Source organism: Blennius ocellaris, assembly GCF_963422515.1.
Source record: "Blennius ocellaris genome assembly, chromosome: 19".
Lineage (NCBI taxonomy): Eukaryota > Metazoa > Chordata > Actinopteri > Blenniiformes > Blenniidae > Blennius > Blennius ocellaris.
Window position 1 is genome coordinate 25,547,875 of NC_137668.1, and position 22,410 is coordinate 25,570,284.

The 22,410-nt window shown below is 52.6% G+C and overlaps 4 protein-coding genes across 4 annotated transcripts in view; 1 reads left to right on the forward strand and 3 right to left on the reverse strand.

Moving 5' to 3' along the window:
• lrrc31 (leucine rich repeat containing 31) overlaps positions 1 to 2,564 on the reverse strand; it is a gene marked incomplete at its 3' end in the record, with an annotated part of 5,501 nt that extends 2,937 nt beyond the window's left edge. Inside the window, exons 1-5 of the mRNA XM_080514867.1 lie at positions 2,431 to 2,564; positions 932 to 1,078; positions 716 to 853; positions 445 to 612; positions 144 to 308 (exon numbers count right to left, since the gene is read on the reverse strand). Coding sequence (XP_080370993.1) covers positions 144 to 308; positions 445 to 612; positions 716 to 853; positions 932 to 1,078; positions 2,431 to 2,443 — 631 coding nt within the window. The 5' untranslated portion in view covers positions 2,444 to 2,564. The remainder of the gene's footprint in view (positions 1 to 143; positions 309 to 444; positions 613 to 715; positions 854 to 931; positions 1,079 to 2,430) is intronic.
• A 689-nt stretch (positions 2,565 to 3,253) lies between these two features.
• On the reverse strand, positions 3,254 to 9,882 carry eif2s3 (eukaryotic translation initiation factor 2, subunit 3 gamma). The gene is made up of 12 exons (XM_080515126.1): positions 9,457 to 9,882; positions 8,596 to 8,659; positions 8,365 to 8,492; positions 6,733 to 6,854; positions 6,570 to 6,664; positions 6,314 to 6,472; positions 5,955 to 6,089; positions 5,633 to 5,727; positions 5,205 to 5,349; positions 4,220 to 4,389; positions 3,932 to 4,104; positions 3,254 to 3,603 (listed from the first exon to the last, which is right to left on the reverse strand). The coding sequence occupies exons 1-12, from the start codon at positions 9,523 to 9,525 to the stop codon at positions 3,540 to 3,542; spliced, it is 1,419 nt and encodes a 472-aa protein (XP_080371252.1). The 5' UTR covers positions 9,526 to 9,882; the 3' UTR covers positions 3,254 to 3,539.
• Positions 9,883 to 10,717: 835 nt separating this feature from the next.
• Positions 10,718 to 17,970, forward strand: klhl15 (kelch-like family member 15). The gene is made up of 9 exons (XM_080515366.1): positions 10,718 to 10,939; positions 11,745 to 11,865; positions 12,130 to 12,200; positions 12,281 to 12,419; positions 13,723 to 14,136; positions 14,293 to 14,454; positions 14,545 to 14,754; positions 15,948 to 16,138; positions 16,235 to 17,970. The coding sequence occupies exons 3-9, from the start codon at positions 12,181 to 12,183 to the stop codon at positions 17,004 to 17,006; spliced, it is 1,908 nt and encodes a 635-aa protein (XP_080371492.1). The 5' UTR covers positions 10,718 to 10,939; positions 11,745 to 11,865; positions 12,130 to 12,180; the 3' UTR covers positions 17,007 to 17,970.
• Positions 17,971 to 22,024: 4,054 nt separating this feature from the next.
• The window catches only part of LOC308143925 (activin receptor type-2B-like), a gene marked incomplete at its 3' end in the record, with an annotated part of 15,614 nt that continues 15,228 nt past the window's right edge, over positions 22,025 to 22,410 (reverse strand). Inside the window, exon 10 of the mRNA XM_080514868.1 lies at positions 22,025 to 22,140. Within this exon, the coding sequence (XP_080370994.1) occupies positions 22,025 to 22,140 (116 nt within the window). The remainder of the gene's footprint in view (positions 22,141 to 22,410) is intronic.

Genomic DNA, 22,410 nt, shown 5'->3' on the forward strand with positions numbered 1-22,410 from the left:
TACAGAGCATCTTCCTCCTCTAACATCAGATTATAGAGCATCTTCCTCCTCTAATCCAGACGATAGAGCATCTTCCTCCTCTAATCCAGATTATAGAGCATCTTCCTCCTCTAATTGATATAATCTCAGAAATAGAAACGAACCCAGTGCCGCAGCGTCGGCTGCAGTCAGCTGACACGCCACTAGGTGGAGCTCCCTCAGAGGTGGGTGGAGTTTACCCAGCAGGCTTTGCAGCGCTCCGCCACCAACGCCGCTGTTCCAGGACAGATTCAGGACCTCGAGGAACCGAAGGCCACCGAGAGACTCGCCTGAGACGAGACACACTGGAGGTCAGGGGGGTGGAGGTGGAGGTGGAGGTGGAGATGAGGTGGGTGGAGGTGAGGTGGAGGTCAGGTGGGTGGAGGTGAGGTGGGTGGAGGAGGAGGTGGGTGGAGGAGGCCTCACCCAGAGCAGAGACGTCGGCGGCGTTCAGCCTGCAGCTGCAGAGCCTCAGCGCTCTGACTCCGCCCACATGATGGAGGTGAGACGTCAACACCGTCACACTTCCTCCAATCAGCTCGTTCCAGGAAAGATCCAGGTTCTGGAGCTGCGGGAGGAACTGCAGGAGCAGGGCTGCACACACACACACACACCCTGTTTGTTCCTGTGTGTGTGTGTGTGTGTGTGTGTGTGTGTGTGTGTGTGTGTGTGTGTGTGTGTGTGTGTGTGTGTGTACCCAGCTCCAGCAGCTCGGTTGCCGTGACGTCACAATGAGACAAACTGAGACTTTGACTGTCGACGTTCTTCCCCAGTTTCTGGAGGAAAACCGACACCTGACCCCAACCGTCATGAGGCCCCGCCTCCGGCGCCACGCCTGCACACACACACACACGTTACACACATTATACACACACACACACACACACACACACACACACACACACACACACACCGTCCTCCGGCATCCCGCTCCGCTCGGCGTTCCGGGACAGGAAGTGACCCGGCGGCTTCCTGTCAGACGTCGATCTCTTCCTGCGGATTTGACTCATGAGGACGTCCAGCGGGGAGCGCCGCACGCTGCCCCGCCCCCTCACACCTCCTGACCAATGAGAGGCAGCCGTTAGTGTCCAGGAAGCACAGGCGCTCCTGGCAGCAGCAGCAGCAGCATCATCCTCATCCTCATCATCCTCATTATCATCCTCATCGTAATCACCCTCATTATCATCATCATCATCCTCATCGTCCTCATCATCATCATAGTCACTGACATGAAGGTAACCAGTCTCCACCTGTACATCCTCATCATTGTCATCATCCTCATCGTCATCATCATCCTCATCGTCATCATCGTCATCCTCATCATTATCCTCATCCTCATCATCATCGTCATCCTCATCATCATCATCGTCATCATCATCCTCATCCTAGTCACTGACATTAAGGTAACCAGTCTCCACCTGTACATCCTCATCATCGTCATCATCATCCTCATCATCCTCATCATCATCACTGACATGAAGTTAACAGTCTCCACCTGCAGCATTCATTCATTCATTATTAGACTTTAGTCACTAGAAGCAGCAGTAATCATTTTAAACTGAACAAACTAAATTAATGTGAGACACAGAGACACTGAGAGACACTGAGAGACACAGAGACACTGAGAGACACTGAGAGACTAAGAGACACTGAGAGACACTGAGAGACACAGAGACACTGAGAGACACTGAGAGACTAAGAGACACTGAGAGACTAAGAGACACTAAGAGACACTGAGAGACACAGAGACACTGAGAGACTAAGAGACACAGAGACACAGAGAGACACTAAGAGACTAAGAGACACTAAGAGACATTGAGAGACACTAAGACACACAGAGACTAAGAGACACAGAGACACAGAGACTAAGAGACACTGAGAGACACTAAGAGACACTGAGAGACATTGAGAGACACTAAGACACACAGAGACACTGAGAGACACAGAGAGACACTGAGAGACATTGAGAGACACTAAGACACACAGAGACTAAGAGACACAGAGAGACACTAAGAGACACAGAGACACAGAGAGACACTAAGAGACACTGAGAGACACAGAGAGACACTAAGAGACACAGAGACACTAAGAGACACAGAGAGACACAAATAGACACTAAGAGACACAGAGAGACACTGAGAGACACAGAGAGACACTAAGAGACACTGAGAGACACAGAGACACTAAGAGACACAGAGAGACACAAAGAGACACAGAGAGACACTGAGAGACACAGAGAGACACTAAGAGACACTGAGAGACACAGAGAGACACAAAGAGACACTAAGACACACAGAGACTAAGAGACACTGAGAGACACAGAGAGACACTGAGAGACACAAAGAGACACAGAGAGACACTAAGAGACTAAGAGACACAGAGACACTGAGAGACACAGAGACAGAGTTTTACCTGCAGAGTCCATGAGTTTCAGATCAACTCCAGAGTGGAACCTTAGCTGATCTTCACCTCCTGCTGCTCCTCCTCTTCTTCACCTCCTGCTGCTCCTCCTCTTCTTCACCTCCTGCTGCTCCGCTCCTGAATCACCTGCTCGGTCCCTGCGGACACCTGCGTGACGTCATGCCGCGTGCTCGTCAGGCGCACCGACCCGGAAGCGCGCCGCCGCCCAGAGTCACCGTTCATGTTGTGACGGAGTGAATCAGCCAACCGGCGACACTGGAGCGTGACCTGGACCGGAACCGGAACCTTGGAATTCACGGAGGTTCCGGTCCAGGTCCAGTAGAGGTTCCGGTCCAGGTCCAGTTTGAATTGAACCTGAACTCTTTGAACTCGACTCGTCTCCATGGAAACGGAGAAACTCCACACATTTTGAAATCAAATAAAGTTTTAACGACCTGAATGTTTCTACTTTGATTTAAAGATTTAACAGATTGTTGATATTTAAAATCTACGACCAGTTCATTTACGTTTTTATTAAATATTTTACCTTTTTGGGATCAAGAGTGGAGCTTCACTGATTCCTCTCCTCCTCCTCCCTCTCTCTCTCCTCCTCCTCCCTCCCTCTCTCTCTCCTCCTCCCCCTCCCTCCCTCTCCTCCTCCTCCTCCCTCTCTCTCCTCCTCCTCCTCCCTCTCTCTCCTCCTCTCCAGCAGCAGACGGAGCAGAAGTCACCACTGAAACTAAAACTTGAGTGGTTGCCATGGAGACGGAGTGACGGTGAAGGAAGGCTTCATCCCTCGTTCAGAGAATTAAAGGAGGAGAAAGAGGAGTGGAAGAGTTTTTATTGAAAGGTTTTAGTCAAACTGCTGTGAAGAAGAAGTTCCTCCGTTATTCTGACGTCTTTATTTAATGATGAAGGAGCAGCTGCACCTCCTCCTCTCCAGCAGGAGGAGCAGAGAGGAGGAAGAGAGACTCCTCGCTCCTCCTCCTCCTCCTCTCCAGCAGGAGGAGCAGCTGCTCCTCTCTGCTCCTCCTTGCTGCTCCTGGGAAATGACAATGAATCCAAACACAAGCCGGGGAGGGACAGTGGGACGCTCCGTCTGGACGCCCGGTTCGATTCCCTCAGTCGTCGTCCACCGTGGGAGTGATGGTCACTCCTCTCCTGATCTGACCCCAGCCAATCAGCCTGAGGAGGAGGAGGAGGAGGAGGAGACAGAGGAGATGTTAGAGGAGGAGGAGGAGGAGGAGGAGGAGACAGAGGAGATGTTAGAGGAGGAGGAGGAGACAGAGGAGATGTTAGAGGAGGAGGAGGAGATGTTAGATGAGGAGGAGGAGGAGACAGAGGAGATGTTAGAGGAGGAGGAGGAGGAGGAGACAGAGGAGATGTTAGAGGAGGAGGAGGAGGAGGAGACAGAGGAGATGTTAGAGGAGGAGGAGGAGCAGGAGATGTTAGAGGAGGAGGAGATGTTAGAGAAGGAGCAGGAGCAGCAGGAGCAGGAGGAGCAGGGCCTCACCTCCAGTGCTTCTCCACGCGGCGGCTCAGGGCGATCTTCTCGCCCACCTCGGTGCAGACGGGGTTGGTGAGGACGATCTTGGCCAGGTCGGCCTTCACGGCGCTCACTCTGCCCCCGGTGGACAGAGAGCCGATGTTCACCATCAGAACCTCGTTCTTCGACAGCTTCTGGACCTGCAGACGGTCAGACGGACAGATGGTCAGACGGACAGACGGACAGACGGACAGACGGAGACGACGTCAGCCGGGACTCGGACTCGGCCTCCGGCCCCCATGATGCCTTGCTCACCTTGGCGGCCTTCTTGTCGCCCTCCGTCCGGACGCCCAACAGCCGCCGCAGCAGGAAGTAGGAGATCTCCAGCTCGGTGAAGATCTCCGGCAGCGCCCCCACCGCGCCCAGCACCTGACCCACCATACGGTCGGCGCGGCACAGCGTAGGGTCGATCTTCGTCCCTACGCCTGAGAGCGGAGCAGCATTAAGGACGGACGTGGGGACATGTCCAACATCTGACTGCGCTCCGACAAGGGACAACTCTATACATAACTGATTTAGCCGAGTCATGGCGTCTCATACTGATTGAACCGAATTTAGCTGAGTCATGGCGTCTCATACAAATTTCGCCGAGTCATGGCGTCTCATACAAATTTCGCCGAGTCATGGCGTCTCATACAAATTTCGCCGAGTCATTGCGTCTCATACAGATTTCGCTGAGTCATGGCGTCTCATACTGATTGAACCGATTTAGCTGAGTCATGGCGTCTCATACAGATTTCGCCGAGTCATGGCGTCTCATACTGATTGAGCTGAGTCATGGCGTCTCATACTGATTGAGCCGAGTCATGGCATCTCATACTGATTGAACCAATTTAGCTGAGTCATGGCGTCTCATACAAATTTCGCCGAGTCATGGTGTCTCATACTGATTGAACCGATTTCGCAGAGTCATGGCGTCTCATACAAATTTCGCCGAGTCATGGCGTCTCATACAGATTTCGCCGAGTCATGGCGTCTCATACTGATTTCGCCGAGTCATGGCGTCTCATACTGATTTCGCTGAGTCATGGTGTCTCATACTGATTGAACCGATTTCGCCGAGTCATGGCGTCTCATACTGATTGAGCCGAGTCATGGCATCTCATACTGATTGAACCAATTTAGCTGAGTCATGGCGTCTCATACAAATTTCGCCGAGTCATGGTGTCTCATACTGATTGAACCGATTTCGCCGAGTCATGGCGTCTCATACAGATTGAGCCGAGTCATGGCGTCTCACCGATCAGCCCCCCCGGCGCGGCGTACTGCAGGTCGTTGTGTTCGGCGAACAGAGAGACGATCTTGGAGAAGATGGGTTTACACATCAACTTCCCCTCCTGGTCCTTGGAGACGATACCTGGACGCACCTCGATCTCCTGGCCCACCTGGGGGGGGAGGGGCGGAGTCAGGGGGGGAGGAGTCAGGAGGGGCGGAGTGAGGCAGGGAGGAGTCAGGAGGGGCGGAGTGAGGTGGGGAGGAGTCAGGGGGCAGAGTGAGGCGGGGAGGAGTCAGGAGGGGCGGAGTGAGGCGGGGAGGAGTCAGGAGGGGCGGAGTGAGGCGGGGAGGAGTCAGGAGGGGCGGAGTCAGGTGGGGAGGAGTCAGGGGGCAGAGTGAGGCGGGGAGGAGTCAGGAGGGAGCGTCCTATAAACGCTCGGGGGCGGGGCTCACCTTGAGCACGCCCTTCAGGATGCTTCCTCCGGCCACGCCCCCTTTCAGGTCGTCAACCTCACAGCCGGGTTTGTTGACGTCAAACGACCTGATGACTGAAACACAGTGATGAGTGTGTGTGTGTGTGTGTGTGTGTGTGTGTGTGTGTGAGAGTGTGTGTGTGTGTGTGTGTGTGAGAGTGTGAGTGCGAGTGCGAGTGTGTGTGTGTGTGTGTGAGTGTGTGTGAGTGCGTGTGAGAGTGTGTGTGTGCGTGTGAGAGTGTGTGTGTGTGTGTGTGTGTGAGTGTGTGTGTGTGTGTGAGAGTGTGTGTGTGTGAGTGTACCTATGAGGCGGGGCTCGGAGATGAAGTCCCTCACAGGAACTGGGATCTTCTTCACTATATATTCACAAACAACCTCAATGTTGTACTTCAGCTGAGCCGAGATCGGAATGATGGGAGCTCCTTCTGCTACCGTACCTGGAACCACACCGTCACTCTCTCTCTCTCTCTCTGGGAGAGACATAGAGACATGGACAGACAGAGACAGAGGGACAGACATAGAGAGAGAGACAGAGGGACAGACAGAGGCCGAGGGACAGAGACAGGGACACAGAGGGACAGACCGGGACAGGCAGAGACCGAGGGACAGACATAGAGAGAGAGACAGAGACCGAGGGACAGACGGGGACGGGGACACCCACCCTGGACGAAGGCCAGGATCTGCTCGTACTGCTCCTTGGCCTGGCTCTCCTTCACCAGGTCGATCTTGTTCTGCAGGATCAGGATGTGTTTCAGCTTCATGATCTCGATGGCGGCCAGATGTTCTGACGTCTGGGGCTGGGGACACGACTCGTTCCCCGCTGCGGGGGGGGGGGGGGGGGACAGGACGTCACGACGTCAGTCTCAGGTGTGACGATAGCGTGAGCTAATGCTAACGCTAACGCTAACAGAACCAACCGATCAGCAGCAGGGCGGCGTCCATGACGGCGGCGCCGTTCAACATGGTGGCCATCAAGATGTCGTGGCCGGGACAGTCGACGAAGGACACGTGTCTGCGAGGACAGAGGCGGGGTCAGCGTGGCGTCCTGCGGGGGGGGGAGGCTCCGCCCCCTGGACTCACCTGACCAGCTTGAAGGAGCCCTTGGTTCCAGGCAGGTCCGTGGGGAACTCGTCCGGGGTGCTGCTGCCGCAGGACCGGTAGCACTCTGGACGGGGACAGCCCGGGTCGTCCAGCTTGTACACCTGCCGACACCAGGGGACACCAGAGGACACCAGGTCAGGCTACACAGGTGTCCTCAGTGGGCGGAGCCTCCAGTCTAGTCTGAACCTCCTCCCACACCGTAGTCTGACACCTGATGTAAACAACCTCATGGCTTTAATCTCATCAGGCAGGAAGCCGTTACTGTGACTGTCAAAATAAAACCACCAAGTTGGATTGTCATTACCGTGACTGTCAAAATAAAACCACCAAGTTGGATTGTCATTACCGGGACTGTCAAAATAAAACCACCAAGTTGGATTGTCATTACCGTGACTGTCAAAATAAAACCACCAAGTTGGATTGTCATTACCGTGACTGTCAAAATAAAAGTACCAAGTTGGATTGTTATTACCGTGACTGTCAAAATAAAACCACCAAGTTGGATTGTCATTACCGTGACAGTCAAAATAAAACCACCAAGTTGGATTGTCATTACCGTGACTGTCAAAATAAAACCACCAAGTTGGATTGTCATTACCGTGACTGTCAAAATAAAACCACCAAGTTGGATTGTCATTACCGTGACTGTCAAAATAAAAGTACCAAGTTGGATTGTCATTACCGTGACTGTCAAAATAAAACCACCAAGTTGGATTGTCATTACCGTGACTGTCAAAATAAAAGTACCAAGTTGGATTGTTATTACCGTGACTGTCAAAATAAAACCACCAAGTTGGATTGTCATTACCGTAACAGTCAAAATAAAACCACCAAGTTGGATTGTTATTACCGTGACTGTCAAAATAAAACCACCAAGTTGGATTGTTATTACCGTGACTGTCAAAATAAAACCACCAAGTTGGATTGTCATTACCGTGACTGTCAAAATAAAACTACCAAGTTGGATTGTTATTACCGTGACTGTCAAAATAAAACCACCAAGTTGGATTGTTATTACCGTGACTGTCAAAATAAAAGTACCAAGTTGGATTGTTATTACTGTGACTGTCAAAATAAAAGTACCAAGTTGGATTGTTATTACCGTGACTGTCAAAATAAAAGTACCAAGTTGGATTGTTATTACTGTGACTGTCAAAATAAAAGTACCAAGTTGGATTGTTATTACTGTGACTGTCAAAATAAAAGTACCAAGTTGGATTGTTATTACCGTGACTGTCAAAATAAAACCACCAAGTTGGATTGTTATTACCGTGACTGTCAAAATAAAAGTACCAAGTTGGATTGTTATTACTGTGACTGTCAAAATAAAAGTACCAAGTTGGATTGTTATTACTGTGACTGTCAAAATAAAACTACCAAGTTGGATTGTTATTACCGTGACTGTCAAAATAAAACTACCAAGTCCAGGAGAATCTGGGCAGGTTGTCGTGACAACCACAGAGGAAACTTTGTTCTGAATGGCTCTACTGAGCATGTGCAGAAGAACTAGAGACTGGTGTGGTGACCAGGACCAGGGGACAGCCGGCCCAGAGGACAGTAGGCCCAGAGGACAGTAGGCCCAGAGGACAGTCATTCAGGGGACAGACCCACCTTAGCGTTAGCATAGCCTAGCTTGATGGTGATGTTCCTCTCCAGCTCGTTCTTGAAGCGGACGGTGTGGACCCCCGAGATGGCCTTCACCACCGTGGACTTGCCGTGGGCCACGTGGCCGATGGTTCCTGAGACACGGGGACACAAGTCTCGTCCTCCATCACAACAACCTGACCAACACCTCACCCTTACGAAACCCCTGAACGCGTGCAGGACGAGAGTCTGTCTCACCGATGTTGATGGTGGCCTGTCTGCTGATGATCTCCGGGGACAGCGGCGTCAGCTTGGACACGTCCTGCACACAAAACACGTTAATCCTGCTGCTGGACGAGACAAAGACCAGCGTCCCGGAAAACTTTCTATACAGAACAACCATTAAATCCCATTTTAACCCGAGAAACTCGATCAGAAAGGACTTTTACAATCCCGATTTACAGTTTAACACTGAATAATGTCAATACCATTTCAACACGGTCCAAACTCGGCATAAATTACTTTTCGTTTCAAATTAATCGAAGATAACATCCGCCAGCTTTTGTCGCATTTAAATAATTCGACATTAGAGCCTGTTGCTGAAGTCCGTTGACATTTTAGCCGATTTAACATCGCGGGAAACGATCGAATGTTTGGACAATAACGGCTCGCATCGACATGTTGATATTCAGAAGTTTTGGTTTATCGTTCAGTTCGTGGCGATTTAAGAGTTTAGAAGAGTTTATAAGAGTTTTCGCCTCGCGGGAAGCGAACAGCGGTCGAGACTCGTCCGTTCACTTTGTCACCATTTCACGAGAAGCGACGCCGACACGTTCACCTGACGACTGCAGACGTTTACTACTGCACGTCAATCTGCGATACGGATTAATAATATTGGACGTAATCACACGTTTATTTTAAATAAAACACGTGTTTCTCCCCCCCGCTGGACGAGCCGCGGCGCCGCTCGGCTCCCCGCCGGCCTGCCGTCATGTGCCGGGCAGCGGAGAGCAGACCCCCGGGAGGGGGGGGGTGGGGGGGGGCGACAAACCACACGACGGTCCCCCGGTCACTCGCAGGCTGAACCCTCCCGGTATCGTCCGGTAAATGTCGACCTACCAGGTTATGGAGGTCCTGTTTGGCCAGATGAGGTTGGCCGAGCGTAGATCCGGACTCATCACCCGCCATGTTGAAGCCGAAGAGAAGGCTGCCCGCGGCGAACGCCTGACTAAATCCTCACCAACTGAACCGCTTTAAAACAAACCAGAACAACTGCCAGCAGCAGGAAAACAGCTGTACTTCTACTTAAATAAATTCGATCCAAAATATCAATCTTCTACGAACTATTTCGATTCATACACAATAACGCGGCGGGGTCCTTCACGAACGGCTGATGCAACTTATTTTTACACCCAAATCATACAAACTCGGCAAATAAAACGATTCGTATCCCAGTAAAGCGCAGTTTCACTCGGCGAGGAGCGAGTTTTAGTACAATGTGTGTTCTTTTAAGAAACAAAGAAATAAACTCGTCGCCTGCTCGTATCCATGCGTCGGCTCGGTCGCGTACGAATGACGTCACACTGTAGAGGCTCTGGTTCGCCACTTTTAAGTTCCACAACAAAAACACATTAAAAATATATTAAACATATTAAATATTAGAAATATAAATCAGCATATATAGTAAGAATATTGAATATTATAAATACTACACATATTCCATTAATTAAAACCGCCTAACCCTGTGCTAAAACTAAAACTTTTATAAATTGATTTTATTATTATTATTACTGAGATATATATATATAGTTATTGTTTGTTATTTTATTGCTACCATATTGTTATATTATTGCTACCATTATTAGTAGTACTATACACGAGTATTATACACTATTACACATTGGTATTGTGTATTATTGTTATTATTATTATATAATGCCTACTTCTAATGGCTCTGCCACTGCACCTTACTATTTATTGATCTTGCTTTTATCTCCTGCTTATTTCTAAGTGCCCGTGTTCCGTTCTGTGTTTTACTTTATGTCTTATACCCAGATATTTTTATATTTTACTTTTATTTCTATTCTATTGTATTTTATAATATTTGTATGTACCAGATTGCTGCAACAAGACAATTTCCCTTCGGGGATGAATAAAGTAATTATCTCTCTCTCTCTCTCTCCCCCTCTATCTCTCTCTCTATTCCAGGGACCTTGGTCCCGGGTTGTGAGGAGCCGGTACCTCAGTGAACCATCCCTCTTGTAGTCCGGAGGTATTAGGAAGGAGCACCTCATCGCTCCGATACACGAGCTGTGCCGAGCGCGCTACGCCCTTCGGCCCCGCCTACACGGGAAGTGACGTCAGTGCAGAAGATGGCGTCCTGGGGTCCGGAGGACCGCTGCGGTTCGGACTGACCCGGATCCGTGCGGGGGTCTCCGATCCTGACCGCGAGGGGCTCTGTGATCCGGGACGGACCCGGGCCGCGTGGAGCCGGGCGGGTCTCTGGTCCGGCACCGGGCTGATGGACGCGGCGCGCGGCACCGCGGAGCCCCGCTGATGTCCGACGGAGCCCGAGCCGCCGGGTCCGACACACCGCCCCGAGGTGAGCCGCCTGGAGCCCCAGCTTCTGCCCGGGGGAGGCCGCCCGAGGCCCGGCAGAACCGGGCCGGCAGCATGGAGGGTGATCCTCCAGGTGGAGGGGGGGCGGCTGGGCCGGGGGGGGGGGGGGGGCAGGCTTTGTTTACACTGAGGAGGTCCGTCTGTCTGCCGGACGTGGTGGAGCACTCTTCCTCTCCTCCCCTCCTTCACCTCTTCTTCTTCTTCCCCCTTCTCCTCTTTTTCTTCCTTCTCCAGTTCTTCTTCTTCCTCCTCATCCTCCCCCAGCTCTTCCTCCACCTCCACCTCTTTTCTTCCTCCTCCAGTTCTTCTTCTTCCTCCCCTCCTTCACCTCTTCTTCTTCCTCCCCCAGCTCTTCCTCCACCTCGTCTTCTTCTGCCTCCTCCTCCACCTCTTTTCTTCCTCCTCATCCTCCTCCAATTCTTCTTCTTCCTCCTCCTCCTTCTCCACCTCTTCTTCCTCCTCCTCCTCCACCTCTTCTTCCTCCTCCTCCACCTCTTCTTCTTCCTCCACCTCGTCTTCTTCTGCCTCCTCCTCCACCTCTTTTCTTCCTCCTCATCCTCCTCCAGTTCTTCTTCTTCCTCCTCCTCCTTCTCCACCTCTTCTTCCTCCTCCTCCACCTCTTCTTCTTCCTCCCCCAGCTCTTCCTCCACCTCGTCTTCTTCTGCCTCCTCCTCCACCTCTTTTCTTCCTCCTCATCCTCCTCCAATTCTTCTTCTTCCTCCTCCTCCTCCTCCACCTCTTCTTCTTCCTCCTCCTGGACTAAAGCCCATCCTGCTGTCTCCTGTCAGAACCAGGACCAGAACCAGGACCAGGACCAGGAACCAGAACCAGGGACCAGGACCAGGAACCAGGAGATGCCAGCGCTGCTCAGCAGCTGAAGCTTGTGATCCTTCTCCTGGACTTCAACAGGTACGACTCCCCCGACCTTTGACCCCCGCAGGCCGGCCGAACCGTCTCCTGTTGAGACTGGAGACGTCTTTAACTCCACAGGCGGGTCCTCCGTGTGCGTAGAGGAGACGGTTGCCGTGGCAACATGAGATCAACACTCCACGGCCACACTGATTAGAATGTGGCTCGTTGACGTTGATTCGCGGCACTCGAAGGGTTAAAAAGGTGACGTCCGGTGAAGTTTGTCCAGCCGGAGGTTGAGGGACGTCTCTGCTTGTCCTCCAGGTCTCCACTGTGACCGGACACCTCTGATTGGCTGGGACGGCCTCCTCTGACATGCCCGTGGCCAATCAGAGGTGAGTGTGCTCTTCTCTGTGTGTGTGTGTGTGTGTGAGTGTTTTCTGTACACTGGTTCACCCCCCCCCCCCTCCCCCAGGAGTGTTATGTCGGGGGCGGATGTGGAGGTGTACCTGTCCCAGGTGCATGATGGGAGCGTGTCGTCGGGCTTCAGGGCGCTGTACGAGGAGCGTCTGCTGCTGGACGTCACGCTGCTGATCGAGGAGCACCACTTCCAGGTACACACACACACACTGCACGAAAAGATCAAAGCAACATAAAAGAGAAAAAACACACAAAGAAACAAGACGATAAACAGATGTTCATTTGTAGATCAAATGTACACAAATACTGAAACTCGGTTATAAACTATATCAGGGGTGTCAAACTGGTTTCAGTTGAGTCAAACATCACATATTAAACTGAAGATCTGGACAAATGTCAAAGTCTTTCCTTCTTTTGATTCTTTTGATCTGCAAGAATTTACCAGTCTATTCTGAAATATACATATTAAAGTTAATCAGATATTATCATATTTGTAAAACAAAAAACTCCTCAGTCACCTTATCTGGTATCGTATTTTTATTCCGGATTAAAACAATTTGTCATCATCTGGAAATTGTTTTGAGTTTACGTGTCTAAAGGATCACTTCACATAAGTTGGACTCGTTGTTTTATTGTGAAAGGCGTTGCGTCATGTGACCTCCACAGACACATTAATGTCGGAGGTCAAATTCTGACCAAGGACGGTTTTGAATGTCATTTTTTGCCAATTTGGTGTTTTTAGATCAGAATCTGTCATTTTCATTTATATACTTAAAAAAAAAAATCACATGGCACCAGATTAGATGGTCTGGTGGGCCGGTTCTGGCCAGTTGTGACCGGTTCCGACCAGTTCTGACTGGTTTGGACCGGTTCCGACCAGTTCTGACTGGTTTGGACCGGTTCTTACCAGTTGTGACCGGTTCCGACCAGTTCTTACCGGTTATGGCCAGTTGTGACCGGTTCTTACCAGTTGTGACCGGTTCCGACCAGTTCTGACTGGTTTGGACCGGTTCTTACCAGTTCTGACCGGTTCCGACCAGCTCTGACCGGTCCTTACCAGTTGTGACCGGTTCCGACCAGTTCTGACTGGTTTGGACCGGTTCTTACCAGTTCTGACCGGTTCCGACCAGTTCTTACAGGTTCTGGCCAGTTGTGACCGGTTCCGACCAGTTCTGACTGGTTTGGACCGGTTCTTACCAGTTCTGACCGGTTCCGACCAGTTCTTACCAGTTGTGACCGGTTCCGACCAGTTCTGACTGGTTTGGACCGGTTCTTACCAGTTCTGACCGGTTCCGACCAGTTCTTACCGGTTCTGGCCAGTTGTGACCGGTTCTTACCAGTTCTGACCGGTTCTTACCAGTTCTGACCGGTTCCGACCAGTTCTGACTGGTTTGGACCGGTCCTTATCAGTTGTGGCCGGTTCTGACCCCCAGGCCTCGTGTTTGACAGCCCTGAACTACATGGTGTGTGTGTGTGTGTGTGTGTGTGTGTGCGCAGGCCCACAAGGCGCTGCTGGCCACGCAGAGCGACTACTTCCGGGTGATGTTCACGGCCGACATGCGGGAGCGGGACCAGGACAAGATCCACATGAAGGGCCTGACGGCGGCGGGCTTCGGACACATCCTGCGCTTCATGTACTACGGCTCCCTGGAGCTCAGCATGGCCTCGGTGCAGGAGATCCTGCAGGCCGCCATGTACGTGCAGCTGACGGAGGCGGTGGAGTTCTGCTGCTCCTTCCTGCTGGCCAAGATCTGCCTGGAGAACTGCGCCGAGGTCATGCGCCTCCTGGAGGACTTCAGCGTGGGTGTGGAGGGGGTCCAGGACCGGCTGGACCACTTCCTGCTGGACAACTTCGTCCCCCTCATGAGCCGGGCCGACTTCCTGTCCTACCTCAGCCTGGAGAGACTGCAGGTGGGTGTGTGTGTGTGTGTGTGTGTGTGTGTGTGTGTGTGTGAGAGAGTGAGTGAGTGAGTGAGTGAGTGTGTGATTGTTTGTGTGTGTGTGAGTGTGAGTATGTGAGAGTGAGTGTGTGAGTGGTAGTGTTACTGAGCAGTGCTCCCCCTGCAGGCCTCCCTGGGCAGTGACGGTCTGAGCCGGTTCCCGGAGGTGGAGCTGTACGAGGCGGTTCAGGCGTGGCTGCGTCACGACCGGCGGCGCTGGCGGCACACGGACACCATCGTCCAGTCGGTGCGCTTCTGCCTCATGACGCCCGCCAACATCTTCGAGAAGGTGAGTGCGGACGCCACGGAGGGGGGCGGAGCCTCCAGACGTCACCTGACCCCCCCCCCCCCCCCCCCCCTCCTCCTCTCGCCCTGCCAGGTGAAGACGTCGGAGTTCTACCGCTACTCGCGGCAGCTGCGGCAGGAAGTGGACCAGGCGCTCAGCTACTTCCACGACGTCCACCAGCAGCCCCTAGTGGACACACACGCCAACCGCATCCGCTCAGTGCGGCCGCAGACCGCCGTGTTCCGGGGGATGATCGGACACAGTATGGTGAACAGCAAGATCCTGCTGCTGCAGCGCCCCAAGGTGGGCGGCCGCAGTACTGCAGGCCAGCGCCACGGCCACACTGCTGCTCCAACACTCCTCCATCACCCTCCCTCCTACACTCCTCCATCACCCTCCCTCCAACACTCCTCCATCACCCTCATCTCCCCTCCATCACCCTAATCTCCCCTCCATCACCTCCTTTCCCCTCCATTCTCCTCCATCACCCTCCCTCCTACACTCCTCCATCACCCTCATCTCCCCTCCATCACCCTCATCTCCCCTCCATCACCCTCCCTCCAACACTCCTCCATCACCCTCATCTCCCCTCCATCACCCTCATCTCCCCTCCATCACCCTCCCTCCTACACTCCTCCATCACCCTCATCTCCCCTCCATCACCTCCAACACTCCATCACCGTCATCTCCCCTCCATCACCGTCATCTCCCCTCCATCACCCTCCATCACCCTCCCTCCAACACTCCTCCATCATCCTCCTCCAACACTCCATCATCCTCCTCCAACACTCCTCCATCCATTCTCCTCCATCACCCTCAATTCTCCTCCACCACCTCCAACACTCCTCCATCACCTCCAACACTCCTCCATCACCTCCAACACTCCTCCATCACCCTCATCTCCCCTCCATCACCTCCAACACTCCATCACCGTCATCTCCCCTCCATCACCTCCAACACTCCATCACCGTCATCTCCCCTCCATCACCTCCAACACTCCTCCATCACCCTCATCTCCCCTCCATCACCTCCAACACTCCATCACCGTCATCTCCCCTCCATCACCTCCAACACTCCTCCATCACCCTCATCTCCCCTCCATCACCTCCAACACTCCATCACCGTCATCTCCCCTCCATCACCTCCAACACTCCTCCATCACCTCCAACACTCCTCCATCACCCTCATCTCCCCTCCATCACCTCCAACACTCCATCACCGTCATCTCCCCTCCATCACCTCCAACACTCCTCCATCACCTCCAACACTCCTCCATCACCCTCATCTCCCCTCCATCACCTCCAACACTCCATCACCGTCATCTCCCCTCCATCACCTCCAACACTCCATCACCCTCATCTCCCCTCCATCACCTCCAACACTCCTCCATTCTCCTCCATCTACCTCCATCCATTCTCCTCCACCACCTCCATCCTCCTCCATCACCTCAACAGTCAACATAATAATCCAAGATGTAACCCCCCCCCCCCCCCCAGGTCTGGTGGGAGCTGGAGGGCCCCCAGGTCCCCCTGCGGCCCGACTGCCTCGCCATCGTCAACAACTTCGCCTTCCTGCTGGGCGGCGAGGAGCTGGGGCCGGACGGCGAGTTCCACGCCTCCTCCAAGGTGTACCGCTACGACCCCCGCCAGAACTCCTGGCTCCGCATGGCCGACATGTCCGTGCCCAGGTCCGACCCCCCCCCCCCACCCCACCACCCCCCCCCCAACCCCACCTCCCCCCTCTCACGCCTCCTCCTCCTCCTCTCTCTCCCCGCACGCCGCAGGTCGGAGTTCGCCGTGGGCGTCATCGGGAAGTTCATCTACGCTGTGGCGGGCCGCACGCGTGACGAGACCTTCTACTCCACGGAGCGCTACGACATCACGGAGGACCGCTGGGAGCTGGTGGACCCCTACCCCGTCAACAAGTACGGCCACGAGGGCACGGTGCTCAACGGGCGGCTCTACATCACCGGCGGCATCACGTCCTCCTCCACCTCCAAGCAGGTGTGCGTGTTCGACCCGGGGCGGGAGGCGGGCGGCGGCGGCGGCGGCGGGGGCGGGGGCGGGGCTAGCGGCGGCGGCGGGCCGGACCCCCACAGGACGCGGCGCGGCCCCCTGCTGCCCGGCGCCCACGCCAGCTGCTGGGAGAACAAGTCCAAAATGAACTACGCGCGCTGCTTCCACAAGATGATCTCCCACAACGGGAAGCTGTACGTGTTCGGCGGCGTGTGCGTGGTGCTGCGCGCCTCCTTCGAGTCGCAGGGCTGCCCGTCCACCGAGGTGTACGACCCCGACGCCGACGAGTGGACCATCCTGGCCTCCATGCCCATCGGCCGCAGCGGGCACGGCGTGGCCGTGCTGGAGCGGCAGATCATGGTGCTGGGCGGCCTGTGCTACAACGGCCACTACAGTGACTCCATCCTGACCTTCGACCCCGACGACAACAAGTGGAAGGAGGACGAGTTTCCCAGGATGCCTTGCAAACTGGACGGCCTGCAGGTGTGCAGCCTGCACTTCCCCGAGTACGTCCTGGAGCACGTGAGGCGCTGCAGCTGAGGTCCGCTCCGCCTCCTTTTCTACACACACCTGGGGGCGGGGGCGTGGCCAGGCCCGGGGGGCGGGGCCAGGCCGGCCCACAGCGACCCAACATTTACACAATTAGCTTTGTCAGAAAAAACACGTAGAAATGTAAGCGAGGCGGTCGGAGCCGGCGTTTTGATTGGCTCTCTGAGGAAAAGGAAAGACGGGAAGGTCTTCAGGTGCAGCTCCGCCTCCAGGGAGGAACCAGAGACCCCCCCCACCCCACCCCACCCCACCCCACCACACACACACACACTTCTTTTGAAGCGTTAATTCAAAATCCGAACATTTGACATTTAATAAAACGGAAGTTTCAGGTGAAATCCGACCGGTCGGCTAAATTAGCCTCGTGTTAGCATGTTAGCTCGGCTACGACTCGATGTCGTTTCACTGTATTTCCGGAGTTTCTTGCCGCCGGTCTCCATGGCAACGTGCTTCCCTCTTAACTTAACGCCAGCGTCAGCAGCTCCAGTTGTAAATGCATAAACACAGTAATATATTTAATAACGGTCCCGCTGCGCCGTTCCGCTCCACGGGAGGAAATGTGTAACTTATGTTTTGGCTGAGGCCGGCGCCCGCCGCCCCGGCTTCGGCCGTGTCGTGTTTTATTTATTGGCGGTTAAACGCAGTGCGATTAAACCCGACGCGAGGCGGAGGCAGCTCTTACTGGCAGCTAGCGTCCGCGAGACGCGGAAATCCCACAAAACGACGTAGCTTCAGCTTCGGCCGCGGTTCGTACTCGCCCGTGGCGTCCGGCTCGCCGTGCGGCGGCGGACGGGGCCGGTCGTCATGGAAACGCGGCGGCGCCTGAGACGGGCTTTCAGGCGTTTTGCTTTCTTGAGGACATTCGTACTGGATTAACGTTCGTCCGGCTTCCAGGTGGATCCTGGGTCACGTGACCTGTGTGGCTGGTGCTGGGGGGCCAGTGCGCGCGCGCACACACACACCACACACACACACACACACACACACACACACACACACACACACACACACACACACACACACACACACACACACACACACACACACACACACACACACACACACACACCTACCTCCATCCAGGTTGTAGTCTGTTGACGTGGCTCCCCTCACTGGGGGGGTCATCGTGGAATCGGGGTCTGGTCTTCATGGTTCCTCTTTGATTCAGAGCTGCAGGGGGGAGGGGAGGGGGGCGGGGGGGGGGGTGTTTGGGGGGGGGGGGGGGTGTTGCTGCTCCGGTCCACTGGGGGCAGCAAATACAGGCGAGTGTCTCACTCCTTTCTTTCTTTCTTTCATCATTCTTTTGTTTTACTGTGAAAAGGGCTCACTTTTGAGCACATTGCTGCTTCCTGTCCGTCCTCACCTTCATCATCCTCACCTTCATCTTCATCCTCCTCCTCCTCCCTCCATGACCCCCGCTCACGTCCTCAACAGGTTCAGTCTCCTCCACAGTGACTCCACCCACTCGGTGCCGTCCCGTCCAGAGCATCACATGACTTTCTGGAGTCCAAACACCTTATTGGTCCTCACTGCAAACATCTGGCACACACACACACACACACACACACACACACACACACACACACACACACACACACACACACACACACACACACACACACACACACACACACACACACACACACACACACACACACACACACACACACAGTCATGTTTTTGGCTCCGGGTGGATCAATAGAACTTCCCTCTCTGACGGATTCATCAGGTGATGCTGGTAACCATGGTAACCACTGTAAACAAGCTGGATGAGTGCAGGAGAATAAACTTCATTCCTTCCTCCAGAGGCCTCTGCAGAACGAGTCAAAAAAATTTTTTTAACCCTTAAACTCCCCCTCTTCATCATCACCACCTTCATCCCCCCCCCCCCCCCCCCCCCCCGAGGGTCCGATTCAGAGACACAGGCAGTCCGACCGGCGGTTTAGTCTTCAGTGTCTCAGTAGGAAAACGACAATAGAGGATTACACAGAATAAACCTGTTGCTATGACGACCGTATCCCAAAGCAAACTGCAGTGAACATATCTTATAACCGAGTAGAAGCTCTTTGGAAACGATTTGTAACTTCTTTCCAGAAATAAATGTTCATATTGGAGGACTTTCCGCTGCTGGACTCCGTGTTTCTTTCCTCGGTTCCTCAGAATAGACACATGGGGAAGGGAACGTGTGGTTCTTCCTCCCGGTTCCCCCGGAACCCTCGCCGACACGCCGGCTTGACAAAAGTATTTGCTGAGTCGTCATTGAATCCAGGTGTTCCAGGCTCTTCCACGGGTTGTCAGCTCTATCACCTCCACATGCAGACGTCGGGGAACCACAGATCACCTGATCAACACGTCCAGCCGCCAGGCGAGTGATGAAGTGGAAACAACTCAGCCAGGAAACGTCACAGCAGGTCAGAGGTCGACTTTCTGTGGAGTCAATACACACACACACCTTCAAACTCCTTGAGCTCTTCAGATTAACTCCAGAACTACTCTGAAAACGACCCTTCCTTGGTTCAGAGGACTCTCTAGCGCCACCTCGTGTCTGGTCCCTCCAGTTTGGTTTGGAAAAGAAAAACACATGAATGGATCATTTTCATCAATTCTGCATTGAAGCGCTTCAACGAGCCGATGGCGGCAGTTTCTTGCAAAAATGAAAGAAAAAATATTTAAAAGAAGAAAAAAAACTGTTGCAAGCTCTCGCAAAATTGTGGAATACAAAACAACCCAAAACAAACAAGAAAATAAAAAAGACCCTTTTCTTCCCATAAAACACTTTTCATGATATTTTGCAAAAGTTCTCGTTCCCAGTAGCAAAGTTAATCACCACGCAGCACCGCAGCACGACTTATTCACCGCGACCGGAAGTCACCAATTATCACGGGGACCAGTTGATCCGTAACACCGCTCCAGTGCTCTGTTTCCCGTCATATTTGACATATAACACGGCTTAACAAATAAACCTGACCACCGCAACAAATTAATTGTTGATATGCTTCAATTAAATTGCTTTTCGAGAAATAGAAATGCGGAAAAAAACGTTTCTACACTGAGGAAAACATGTTCAAAACATGTTTGCTAAGAAGTTAGCCGATGCTAACGGACGTCACAGTTGGTGACGTATCGTCAGTTAGACAAATGAAACTTCTCTAAATGTTCCGCACGGGGATATTTGTCATCATTAAGTATGTGGAAGAACTCTGCGATCATATTATTACGTCTTACCTGTGATTATTGGATGTTTCAGACCTTTACGCAACATAAGACCGCGCAAACCGATACTACTTCCGGCGCCACCGTGGCCAATCAGCGCTGACTTCCGGTAGTGGCAGAACACGAGTTACTAAATAAACAGTGATAAAGGAACGACACGGTACGAAAAACACATTTATTATCATTATGACGACTAAAAGAGCTGAAATACACAAAGAGCTCAAGGAGAAACTCTTATAAAACCTTGTTTGTTTAATTATTCGTAGGAAATGCTAAATAATGAAACAAGTTATAGAAATACTAATTCACCTTCTAGATGCTATTACTTGTGTCAGTCTTTGAAATTGCTAAATATATTATATATATTATATATATATATATATCCAGGTCCAGGTCTGCTGATCTGAACCGTCACTTTCCAGCTGAAGCTCCTGAACCAAAAACCACAGAAGTCCTTTTAAAAAGTTTTGACAGAATTTATTTTATTGTTTCCATCTACAAAAAAATCCAACTTAAATATTTATTCTTTCTCTACAAGGACTCAGACTAACAGCTGTGTGTGTGTGTGTGTGTGTGTGGCACTGAAGACTTGAATACATTCATTTGTACAACAATGAGTTTGGCACTGAGTGGAGAGGAAGAGAAATACAACAGTTATGTAAATAGATTAGAAGAGAGGGCACACACACACACACACACACACACACGCACGCACACACACACATACACACGCACAGTTTATTTTCTTACAAACTATCACAGTAAAAAAAACTTCCTGGATGAGACGTTGGGTGTTACAGTGATCACTGGAAGCAGCTTCGGGGCAAAATGGAGTGACTGCCCCTGCTGGGGGGCTTTTATCCCCCCACTGCCCCTGCTTCCTGCCCTCCCTGCAGTGCACCTTCACACCACACGGGGGCGACCTGCTCCGCTCTGCTCACTCCTGGTGTGACACAGTGAGACGCTGAAGCTGCAGGACTGTGGGACAGTCCACCTCACGGCCAGTCCTGGTCCTGCTGGGGGCCTCTAGATCTAGGACCTGTAGGTCTATCCAGGTGAGCTGGAGATCTAGGACCTGTTGGTCTATCCAGGTGAGCTGGAGATCTAGGACCTGTAGGTCTATCCAGGTGAGCTGGAGATCTAGGACCTGTAGGTCTATCCAGGTGAGTTGAGATCTATGACCTGTAGGTCTATCCAGGTGAGTTGGAGATCTAGGACCTGTAGGTCTATCCAGGTGAGCTGGAGATCTAGGACCTGTAGGTCTATCCAGGTGAGCTGGAGATCTAGGACCTGTAGGTCTATCCAGGTGAGTTGAGATCTATGACCTGTAGGTCTATCCAGGTGAGTTGGAGATCTAGGACATGTAGGTCTATCCAGGTGAGCTGGAGATCTAGGACCTGTAGGTCTATCCAGGTGAGCTGGAGATCTATGACCTGTAGGTCTATCCAGGTGAGTTGGAGATCTAGGACCTGTAGGTCTATCCAGGTGAGCTGGAGATCTATGACCTGTAGGTCTATCCAGGTGAGCTGGAACTCTCTGACCTGTAGGTCTATCCAGGTGAGTTGAGATCTATGACCTGTAGGTCTATCCAAGGTGAGCTGGAGATCTAAGTGTGACCTTATTTCTCAGCACTTTTTCCAGGGACACCTAGAATAAGACCAGGACGGTATCTGGACCCCCCCGGTCTAGACCTGGACCAAGTCGACGCTTAAAGTCGTCTTACGGCCGGAGGACAAACTGTCCACAGCAGCGTGAGGATGAGCTGTCTCTTCCTCTGAGCCTCCGAGTCAGAGGCTTTACTGAGGTAATAGGTTCCTGGAAACACCTGGACCTGGGTTGGCGGACTGGATCTGGTCCAGACCCGTCCAGTCCAGACCAGAGTCCAGACGTCCGGCCCAGCCCAGGTGCTTCTCTCATATCGGCAGTTTAGTCAAAGACATGAGGACATGAGGCGTGTCCAGCCTGGAGGTGTGTCTGTCCTCATGTTTGGACATCTGATGGTAAAAAAAACACAAAGAGTCAAAGCAAAAGTTCACAATCAATCTGAGGAGCTCGTAGAAAAGTCTTCTGAGGTATTTCTGCTGTATTGAGGTGGGCTGTGCTTCGTCAGCTCTGTTGGTCTCCGACGCCCCCGGTTGTTGTTTGTTTGTTTGTTGTTGTTTGTTGTGATGCTGCAGCTCCT

Bases quoted from the DNA above. Each gene is read 5' to 3' on its own strand.
- eif2s3 (XM_080515126.1), bottom strand. From the start codon at position 9,525: ATGGCGGGTGATGAGTCCGGATCTACGCTCGGCCAACCTCATCTGGCC. The intron at 5,728-5,954 runs GTACACTCACAC...ACTGTGTTTCAG, and splicing joins CTCCGAGCCCCGCCTCATAG to TCATCAGGTCGTTTGACGTC. The intron at 4,105-4,219 runs GTGAGCAAGGCA...GACCGTCTGCAG, and splicing joins GCGACAAGAAGGCCGCCAAG to GTCCAGAAGCTGTCGAAGAA.
- klhl15 (XM_080515366.1), top strand. From the start codon at position 12,181: ATGCCCGTGGCCAATCAGAG. The intron at 12,201-12,280 runs GTGAGTGTGCTC...CCCCTCCCCCAG, and splicing joins ATGCCCGTGGCCAATCAGAG to GAGTGTTATGTCGGGGGCGG. The intron at 12,420-13,722 runs GTACACACACAC...GTGTGTGCGCAG, and splicing joins TCGAGGAGCACCACTTCCAG to GCCCACAAGGCGCTGCTGGC.